Source organism: Tupaia chinensis, unplaced genomic scaffold, assembly GCF_000334495.1.
Source record: "Tupaia chinensis unplaced genomic scaffold, TupChi_1.0 Scaffold143584_1, whole genome shotgun sequence".
NCBI lineage: Eukaryota > Metazoa > Chordata > Mammalia > Scandentia > Tupaiidae > Tupaia > Tupaia belangeri.
In genome coordinates this window covers 3,200,625-3,211,508 of record NW_006203430.1, presented here as the reverse complement: position 1 = coordinate 3,211,508, position 10,884 = coordinate 3,200,625, and the positions used below count along the sequence as shown (strand labels likewise).

The window sequence follows — 10,884 nt, the reverse complement described above, 5'->3', positions numbered from 1 at the left end:
AGGAATGCCTCCAAAGGGCTTTGGGATGAACTGGTCACCTTCCCTTACAAACTCCTATTATAGGGGAGACTCAGATACCACCTTTCCCTGTAGCCTAGACAAGGGCAGATCCAGTGTTCAAAAGCATGTTCTTCTAATGCCCAAATTCCTGTCCTTTTTACTATGTCATACTTCCCTATAATGAGAGCCTGGCTCAGCTCTCAGAGCAGTAAGGGCATAAGGAGATGATAGAAGTAAATATACCTTCTGAGAAAACCATGTTGTACACCATAAAGATGGATGGTGATTAAATGTAAATAATAAAGAGGGAAATATATCTTTAGAAAGTTTTATACACCAGAACCTCTTTATCATAGACTTAATTATCTTGCTTAAAATGTATGATTTTATTGATTTTGTTAAACTTACACATGTTCTGAAATGCTAAGGAAAATATGCCATACGTTAACACTTACTTGAAAGAGAACAGTGTGGATGCTTCTTGAATTTATCTACAGACAAGTAAGTGGTTGGATTGGAAACGATGATCTATCCCACAGTCCTAAACCCTTCCCCCAACAAAAAGCAGAATGGTCTTGTCATTCTGGCAAGTGTTCCTTAACACACCCAAAAAATGGTACTGATGTGGGTGACCCATGTGTGAGACCCAAGACTATTAAAAAGTGTCAGCTTTTAGCCAAGAAAACATAAGAACACAAACCACACGTTGCTTTACACAGGAACTTCATGTTAAAAATGTAGTAACAACCATGCAACCCTCCTCACTTCTTCCATTATGCAGTGAGGAGAACATTTTTGCCTCCCAGCATGGGGCTGCCTACCCCGGGAGGGTCTGAGATTTGTTTATTTCCCAAAGTGATATAAAAATAGTAAAGGCAGTCAATAGTGATTGATTAATTTCAATAACATAAATAATGGTTGTAATTGCAGTTGAAAGAGAAATGCTTTTCACTTTGATTAATCTGACCCTCTGGGCCACCATTAGCAGAGACACATTAGAATGCTAATCAGGAAATAAATGCAGAGAGACAGACGTATCTCGCCAGGTGTCCAGCTCTGCCTGGTCTTCCCCAGTGATGCCCCCTGCTCTCCCTTCCAGCCCTTCCATCATTTGCACTATAACCCAAAAATCCTTTTGTCAAATAGCAAACATCATACTTCATCTTCCAAACCTACTGCTCTCTCGGAGCTATTACCATTAGAGAAATATCCTGGCCGGTACTTTGAACATTGCCCTTGGCAATTTTAAAGCATGGTGTGACCATCAGGAGCTCAGTGAGTTGGCTAAGTGGTTGGGTCATTATCCCCATTTTACAGATTACTGGGCAGAGACCCTGAGAAGCTAATGATATCCCCAAGCAGCTGTGGTTGGAAGGCAATAACAGACACAAATGTGTTTCTCCACATTCTACATTCCAGTGCGTCTCTCACATGAACTGTTGAAAGCAATCCCAAGCAGCCTTCCCTCTGACATATCCTGCTCTTCCTTCTTCCTGGACCATCCTCAGAGCTCCTGAGTCACTCACTGACTCCTCTTCTTGACCCTTCTGGAGTCCCATCTTTTAGACTGAAGCCTACCATGCATGTTTCTGATCAGCCCTTCTGAGCTCATTCCTTTTTGGTTTTTGAAAGATTTTTCCTACAGGGCACCTGTGCTCACTAGAGAAACAGAGAGACAGAAAGCAAGAAATCACCCCTCCCCCCGGGGGGTAGATAGGCCATGCCGCAATCCCCTCTCCTCCACTCTCAGGATTCCGGGCATGCATGCACATGAGTACAGTGTGAGTAAGCTGCCAGGTCCAGGACTTGAGCCTCAGTCGACTACATGGGAGTCTAGTGTAACCATTATGCCATTTGCTGGTCCCCTTCATTCTTTTTTTTTTTCCAAAAGAAATGATTAATTTTATTTATTCATTAATTCATTTTAATTTGACCAGAGAGACACACACACACATGGGGCAGGAGGAGTGAGAAAGCAAGCCACCAGGCCTGGGATTTGAACCATTGTCAGCCACGTGGGAGTGTCCAGGACCTAAACCACCATGCCACCTGCTGGCCCCCTTCATTCCTTTTTATAGTACAGTGGGCAGGTCTTGAAGTCTGGGTAGCAGGGACAGAGTGCAGGGAACTGACTCAGCAGGCAATCCATTCTGTCTGCTTGAGGTCCTTCTTGGAAATACAGTCACTCTGGCTACTCCCTGTGAAGGCTGGGTCAAAGTACAAAGTTGCAGCAGCAAGGGGAAGCAGGTGAAATGAGTCAGTGGCACTCCCTCGCAAAGCCTGATCTCTGAGTTTTCCTTCACCAGGTGCAACACGGGTCCTGCCCTGTCCAAGTCTTATTCTAAAGAAACAGCTCTCTCAGTGAGGAAATTCTGGACCTTAGTCCTTTGGGAAGAGTGAGTTGTGGAAAAGAGAAAAGCAAGGGCTCTATTTTGAACATGAAGCGTAGACTGTTGCTTAGGCTGGTCAACAGCAGAACCAGAGGGACATCAGCCTTGGGGAACATTCCAGAAGCTTCCATCTCCAGGCATCCTTGAAATCTCATACCTAAACAGACTCTGATCCTAGAACTGCTTTTCCAGGAACCAAAAACACTCTGCATAGATGAACTATCAAAACAAACAGTTTAGTCTTCTTTTTCTGGCAAAAAAGTCCTCACTTGCTTTCTAGGAGAGCTGGGAAATGTATGGCTTCAGAAACCAGGGCCATTTCTAAAGAACGCAGAGGCACTTGAAAGAAGAAAAGATCTTACTTTTACCTAGACAATTTTCTTTATATCTATTTGGTAGTGTTACACAAAATTCATAGGAGGCCATTGGTTTGGACAGAGCTCCTGCACAAGGCCCAGCATTCCAACCAAGATGGAGTCCATGAAGTTCCATGCCACCAAGCCAAGGCTAAGAGCTGACCTTCCAAATATCAAGAACATGCAAGAGAGAACTGCCAAAACCCAAACAGCCCACTTTTACTCATCATGATAAAGAAACCCCTCAGCTTTAACCTTTACAAGGAAAGTAACTTTGAAACAACCAATCTGCTTTTTATTCTGATTTCTTTGTCCCTTTTCTGTCTATAAAACCAGCCTCTTCTCAGCTCATAGGAACACGCATTCTATTTCATAGAGTGAAGTGTTTCCTGATTCTAGAACCACAAATAAAAGCCAGTTGATATCTAAATTTGTTGTAATTTTGTATTTTGACAGTAGTATGTATCAATGTCTAAGCATTCTAGCTTTTTATCAACAAAAGGACATTAAAAATGTCTGTTTTATCATTTTGTTCAAAATTTGGCTCCCTATACACTATGGAACCAACCATCCTGCAGCTGCTGCAGACCTTACCGGACTGCAGGGGTCTGAGAGAACTTTCAGAACTCATGCTGGGTGTTAAACAAAGGCAAGACCAACAGGTGGCATGGTGATTGGGATGCTAAACTCCTACATGGTCAAGCACGGTTCAAGTCCTGGACCTGACAGCTTATTTTCTCACTTTCCTTCTCTCTATTCCTCTCTGGTGAGTGCATGTACCCTATGGCAAATAATAATAATAATAATAATAAAAATTAGTAAAATTTAAAAACAATCAAAAGGCAAAGCCTTGGAAATGGCTTTCCTAGTGATGCCACTGCTCCACACATGCCCAGTTAAAACCATTTCTTTTTTTAGTGATGGAGAGAGAAATTCATGGCATCTGTGCCTTGAACATTGGGTCTCCACTGAGCCAATGCTGCTTACATTTGGGACTGTGTTCTTTCTCAGTCTATATCTGAGTGACACTTTGAGCCCAAGTTCACTCTTTTTCTCTTTGTCCTTTCTTACTCTCTCTCTCCCTTTTTTTTCCAGTTTTTTTCCCCTTCTTTCTTAAGAGGAAGAGACTCACAGAGAGAAAGAGATAGGCACCCACAACAGGGTCTTTACACCATGATCTACCCCCAGCCTCAGTGAACCTGGACCACGTGTTTCTGCAGTGTGAACCAGAACCATCTCGGGTGGGTCCAGTTGTATCAGTTTTGTGCCACTGTCTGGCCCCATGTCCTTCTCTCTTTAATTCTCCCTCTGATTATTATTATCTCTGTCACTCTTTCTTTATTGTTTTTATTTTTCTTCTTTGTCGCTCTTAACTGACCACAATATAGACATTAAATTTATTTAAACTTTTTTTTTTTTCTAAAGGAGAGTTTTGCTATTGGGTGCATGCGCTTGCTGGAGAGAAAGACAGAAAGTGAGAAATCACCCCTTCGGGGGATGACTATGCTGCAATCCTTTCTCTTCCATTCTCCTCTTGGGACTTTGGGCACACATGCACATGTGCCCAGTGTGAGGTTTAAGCCACTGGGTCCGGGACTTGAACTGTGGTTGACTAGGTGGGAGTCCAGTAATGTAACCATTATATCATCTGCTGGCACCCAATTAAACTTTTTGTTTTGTTTATTTTATATGACCCTCTTAAGTTACAAAAGTTATTCCTCTTTCTGGCTCAAAAAAACCAAAACCAAACCACCTACCAACCATCCCACAACTCAGTGACACTGTTAATCCGTGTGGTACTTGATCAAGTCTATAGTGCAGTGAGTCGGCCGTTTTCTCAAGTCAGTTTTTCTGTTTGCCAAGAACCCTTACCGATCACACCTACTATGGAATAGAAAGGTTGAATTTTTTTTTTTTTTTTGTCAGATAGCATATCTTCAAAAGGCATGGAGCTGATGATGTAACAATGGAAAGACAAACAAGTGCAAGATGCTTTTATATGGAACCATGTCATTAGTTCAGACCACCATGCAAGGAACCGGCTCAGTCTGCTTTCCAGGCCTGCACCACTGGAAAATGTACACATGTTAACTTACTTTCCCACTGGCTCAAGTTCTAGCTGGCACCGTGGGCAGCTTCCCTCTTTACTCCGCATGGCAAAACTAGACAAAATCACCCTTTCTACCATTCATATACATACTCATACTCTGTGACGGTTAATAAAAGCTAAAATGGAACATCATGTACTTTACCTTCATAATCAAGAGGAATATCCACCTTGCCCAGAGTGTTATTGCCATCATTCACTTCTCCGATGAGGCTGGAGGGTACCAGGTTAACAATTGTGATGATGTCCCCTTTGGAGAATGACAGATCATACAGGGACCCTGAAAAAAAGTGACATGCAAGGAAAAGTTATGAAAGGGTGTGACTGTGTTTGAGATTGGTACTAGAGCTTCTATTGGTAAATGGAAACTTAAAGGAAAATATGGTTATTCAAACCTGTTAAATATGACATAAAAAACCAACAGATTCTTCTCAAGAACAAAACCAGAAAAAGACCACTAATTGGGTAATTGTATACCTTTTATAAAAAGGTAGATTTTAAGTATGTCAGAACGTGTAATCCATCTGAAAGTTGGAAGGATTTGAAGTGATTTTCTTTCGAGAGGTGACCATTGTGATTTGCCTTATCCGACGGGCAGCGGGGCACCCCTCACTCCTAGCAGTTAGCCCCATTTTTCCTCTTATAACAATGCAGAGAAAGTGCTGGGCAGCTTTCTGCTGCTCTGGCTGAATTCTCACTAACCATGGGAAAATGTCTGTAGCATCGAGATTTTTTTTTTTTGTCACCATCAAGCCAACAAAAGACAATTTTTCAAGATCACACTTACCTGTGCCTTAGATTTCATGTGTCAAATTGCAGTAATTTCTTACCAGAGTGAAAAATATTCACTGCTCAAAAATAACACTGGGGTGAGTTCCTGCTCCCCCTCTCTAGGCGATCATTACACTTCAAATAGCCACTGGTGAATCGCCTCCCTCCCCACCCTCCTGTCAGATTAAAAAAAAAAACACTCTCAAGTAGCAGGAAATATGACAACATACACTGCATTTAAATTCAAGCAAAAAGAAAGTCTAGATTGTACATTTTATTCTGCCCAGGGCTAAGGAAAACGCCTTAGCAAATAAATGTGTCTTCCATAAACAGAGCATTTTTTTCTTCCTTGTCCAACACACCATCTTGGGAAAGAGAATTTTTCCTCCTAAAGTTACGGTATATTACAAAAAATAAGGACAGGATATCTTTTAAGGAAAATCATTTCCATAAGATGACACTTAATTCTTCCTAGTACAGTCTTGCTCTGAGGTGAACTAGAACCCAAGACTCTCTCCTCCCTTACCCCTAGCCCTATAACTCAGAATCTTCAGCAATCCCACATTCCTCCCAGCACTTGATAGTTTTGTGTCCAGTTACTCCCGGAATTCTCTGTGGCAACCAAGTACTAACACCCCTACCTGAAAAATAGTTTCCCTCGGTCACCTCCACTTGTCTAGGCAGGAAGTTCTGAGTTAAGGAATTGATGTAAGAATTCCAAGATTGTTCCATGGTGACTGAGATGTTTTCTTCTGAAGGACATGGTCAGCACCTCTCAGGGTGGTGGACTGGGTGCAGATGGTCTGCAGTAATCACTCTCATTACCATGGCTACATAGAGAAATGAGGAAGTAGCTCAGTTTGTCCGATAGGTGTGCCCATTTCATCCAGTGACTGAGGGCTGGGAGAGGCAGACACCTACTGATTATCTGGAAATGGCTCTTACTCTTACATACAGACTGATTCCATAGGTCTGGGGTGGGGCCTGAGCCTTTGCATTTCTGGCAGGCTTGCAGGTGGTACTGATAGATAGTGCTGGCTGTTGGTCCATTCCTCAGGGAACAAGGCATTAGATGTGAGTGTTAGAGGGTGCTGGCCGAAGTGTGGCCTGCAGGCTAGCAGCATCGACATCACTCAGGAGCTAGTTGGAAGGCAAATCAGTGAGCCCTGCCCTGACCTGTTAAATCAATTTCTGAGCATTGGGCCCAGCATGTTGTGCCCAACAAACTATCCAGGAGAGTGTCATGGACAATAAAGTTTGAGAAACTGCTCTTGAGTTCTGCCACTCAGATTGTGGTCCTCCGTGGGCAGCATCTCTGTCTCCTATAAGCTTGAGAGGGATATGGAATCCAGTCTCAGAATTCTGATGCAGAGCCTGCATTTTAACAAGATCCCCAAGTGATTGATGTGTGCATTACATCTAGAGAGAGGCACTGCTCGAGGGGACTATTCCAGCTGAGCAGCCCTGAACATTTAAGGGGACATACACCTTAAGCCTGAAAGGTGGTTGCTTGCAGCTGAGGCTCCCAAGTCTGCTGAGATGGGGTGCTGCCAGCACCCACACTGCTCAGAATGCAGCTTCCCTGCCAAGCAAAACCAGGTCTAAGAGGGCCACCTGCCCCACCCACCACAGCCCCCATCAATGCCAGCATTCGGGTAACCAGCCACACGGCCTTTCACTCTGATGGGTTTTCTTTGTTGATTAGAAGAGTAATATAATTACTATATATCTTTGCATAATGATTAAATGTAGATTAAAGAAACAGTTCACAGAAAAAAAAGAAGAGTAATGTAAGTCTACTGTGAGAAATTAATGTGTAAAGAAGGTGGGTTTGGCAGGTGGTGTAATGGTTAAGGCACTGGACTCCCATGTTGCTGACCACTGTTCAAGTCCTGGACGCAGCAGCTTAAAACTCACGCTGGGCATGTGTGTACATGTATGTCCAAAATCCTGAGAGGAGAATGAGGGAGAGGGGATTCCATCATGGACATCTCCTGGGGGTGGGTGGGAATTTCTCTCTTTCTATCTCTTTGTCTGTCTCTGTCTCTCTAGTGAGTACATGTACCTCATAGCAAAAATCCCTTTAAATAAATAAATAAATACAATGTGTAAAGAAGGAAGAAAAGCCTCCCTCCCCTGACTCCCACCACCCAGACAGAACCATTATTTACATTTTGGTATTACATTTTCCTCTGGTCTTTTTCTCTACACATTGCTAGAATTCCACTTTTTCACTTGATACTGTTCAAGTATCTCATAAACATGACCTTAATGCCTGATAATATTCAACTGAAATAGAAGCAATAAATTGTTTTGGACTAATGTTAGACATTATTTAAGAATTTTTTACTATACATGCAAAGAAGATCTTTGTATTTCTTTTTTTACTTCTTTTGGATAGAGTCCTGTGAGTGTAATTACAGTAATTACTGTGCTAAGTGGTTTTAATCTGTAAGGTTTTTGTTATCTATTGCTAGGTTGGGTTTCAGAAAGTTTCAGACAGTTGAAACTCTCACTTGTACATCAGGATGCCCGTGTCCCCTCACCCTCAGCAGCTTTGAGCACTACTGTTTTGAAAACATTTGCTAATGTGATGAAAAATGGTATGCTGTTGTCACTTTTCATGTTTTGTCAATGTGGTTATGAACATTCCTTCATTTGTGCAGTCAATTATTGTTAAGAACAGATCTTATAAGATCCAGGTTGCCTTCTTTCCACGTCTTTCCTGAAAATCTCCTTCTACCTCTGGGTGTCCAATAGCCAAGTCCAGCATTTTCTGTGGGGTCTCCTCCACCTTCCTGAGCATGCCCTTTGGCAGTCTCAGCTGACCTTAGGCTGGTGTTCGCTTGAACACAAAGGCCTGGTGGCCCTGGACATAGGCAACAACTTTCTCAGCCCAGCCTGCTGCTCAATACCCCAGTTGCTGCAGCCCACCTCCTACCTAAGGGCTTTATAGCTTCAGGCAAGCATTTAGCAGATCTCTAAGAAATCCTGTAAATGACTTGTCTGTTTATGTATGTGTGTATGCCAGTACATGCACATATTAGAAAAAGATGTCTTTCTTCCAGGTGACACAGCCCCATCATAGGGTATGAAAAGCTTGGTAAGGAGTAAGAGTTTTGGTTTTAGCACTCACTCGCTTCTCTCTCTTTTTTTTTTTTTTTAATAATTATTTAATTTCATTTATTATTATTGTTTAAATTGACCAGAAAGAGACAGAGAGAACATGAGAAAGCAAGTCGCCAGGTCCAGGACTTGAACAGTGGTTGACCATATGAGAGCCCAGTGCCTTAACCATCACTTACTTCTTAGGTAAATGTCCTCATAGAGCCTCTACAAGGCATCCCGTTAAAGTAAGACCTCTCTGTGAGTTCTTCATGAAAGCTCTCATTACATTTGAGAGGAATGTTCTTCTCTCTCAGTGTCAATAATGAGTCGCTACAGGAATATTTTGCTCTAATCTTTTTATTGTAACATCTTTTACCCTTGAAGTAAGCCTTGAGTCAAGGACTGCACAACTAAACTTTTACTTGCACCCTCTTTTGGAATGGAAAGCTTACTGAGACAAACACTCATCTTAACTTCCTGTTACACGTGTTGCTCAGTAGTTCTTATTTCATTCTCAAGCTAGATTTTCTGACTGACATTGTCTCTGAATGGCTCTGTTTCCTCCTTCCTCTCAGTTGTTGCTTGTGGCCTTGGAGCTGACACTAGCCCACATCTATCACGGGGAAAAGGCAGCTGTCATATCATGAGTTGTCAGGTCTCTGCTCTGAGCCTGAGAAGAAGGGCAAGGGGAATGGGGTAAGGGTGCTGGCTTAGGGAGGAGAACAACTGGTGGAGAGAAACTCCTTGTCTTGGAGTAACGACTGGCAAAATAGAGGTGTCATGGGCCATCAGGTCTAAATGACAGTCACCTAGGAGAGGAATTAAATAGCAGAGCTTCTTCCAGATGCTAAAGATCATTAGAAATAAATATACAGGGCAACCAGTGTTCTGAACTCTGCTGCTGTCATACGTCAATTGGAGAGGCATGCTTCTGAGACCACAGCCAGAATCCGATGGTGATGAAGTCTATTTTACTGCTACTGGTTGCTAAAAACAGTACAGAAAATTATTAAGATTATGCTTTGTTCTATAAATTTAGTCTTTTAAAAGTTTATTTCTTCTATGAAAGAGAGAGAGAGAGAGACAGAGAGAGAGGCATCCTCAACAGTGCCCTCATGCCATGATCCACGTCCAGCCTCAGCCAGCCTCGATCATGGACACACACATAGCCAGCATACACAGAGGTCTGAGGACGCGAACCTAGAACTTTCCTGTGTGGATTCAGTAGCATTACCACTCGCTACAGGAATCTTTTGCTCTAATCTTTTTATTGTAACATCTTTCACCCTTCAAGTAAGACTTGAATTAAGAAACAACAAAAGCTAAAAAACAACAAGAACAAAACAGTAGTATGTTTTTTTACCAAAGAAGTTTTTTTTTTTAATGTGGTGATTATTTTTTTCTTTTCTTTTTATCATCATAATCTTCTTTACATTACGTTGGATTACATATAACTTTACAGTGTATTACATTGTTGAGAATACTATACATGTCATCATCAACAGTTAATAACCCCTATCTGTTTCTCACTAACGTCCTGTCTCTCTATTGTTCACTTGCTATCTTTCTCTATCCTCTTCTCTTCACTTACCCCATTCCACACTGTCCTATTCTCATTAAGTACCTTCACTGTGTTTATGTCCTCCGAATTTTTGCTCTCTATTATAGAGTGCGGATAGTCGGTATATATTGAGTGGATACATACAATATCTTTCTTTCATAGCCTGGCTTACTTCACTCAGCAATAGATCCTCCATATCTGACCATTTTCTATCAAATTCCAGGGTCTTGTTATTTTTTATGGCTGAGTAGTATTCCATAGAGTATATATACCACACTTTTCCAATCCATTCATCAGTTTGTGGACATTTAGGTTGGTTCCATGTCTTGGCAATTGTGAATAATGCTGCAATAAACATGGATGTGCAAGCACTTTTCTGACTGAGCGTTCTCCTGTCTTTTGGGTAAATACCCAGAAGTGGGATTGCTGGATCAAATGGTAGTTCTATTTGTAGATCTTTGAGGAACCTCCATATTGTTCTCCACAGTGGTTGAACTAGTTTACATTCCCACCAACAGTGGAGGAGGGTTCCCTTTTCACCACATCCCCGCCAACACTTATCACTTTTTATATTCTTAATCTTTGCCATTC

The 10,884-nt window shown here is 42.0% G+C and overlaps 1 protein-coding gene across 1 annotated transcript in view; it reads right to left on the bottom strand.

Annotated features, from left to right (window-relative positions):
• The window catches only part of LOC102489876 (protein THEMIS3), an 81,220-nt gene extending 74,864 nt beyond the window's left edge, over positions 1-6,356 (bottom strand). The window contains exons 1-2 of the mRNA XM_006164147.1: positions 6,266-6,356; positions 4,999-5,133 (exon numbers count right to left, since the gene is read on the bottom strand). Coding sequence (XP_006164209.1) covers positions 4,999-5,133; positions 6,266-6,356 — 226 coding nt within the window. The remainder of the gene's footprint in view (positions 1-4,998; positions 5,134-6,265) is intronic.
• Between the last annotated feature and the right edge of the window lie 4,528 nt (positions 6,357-10,884).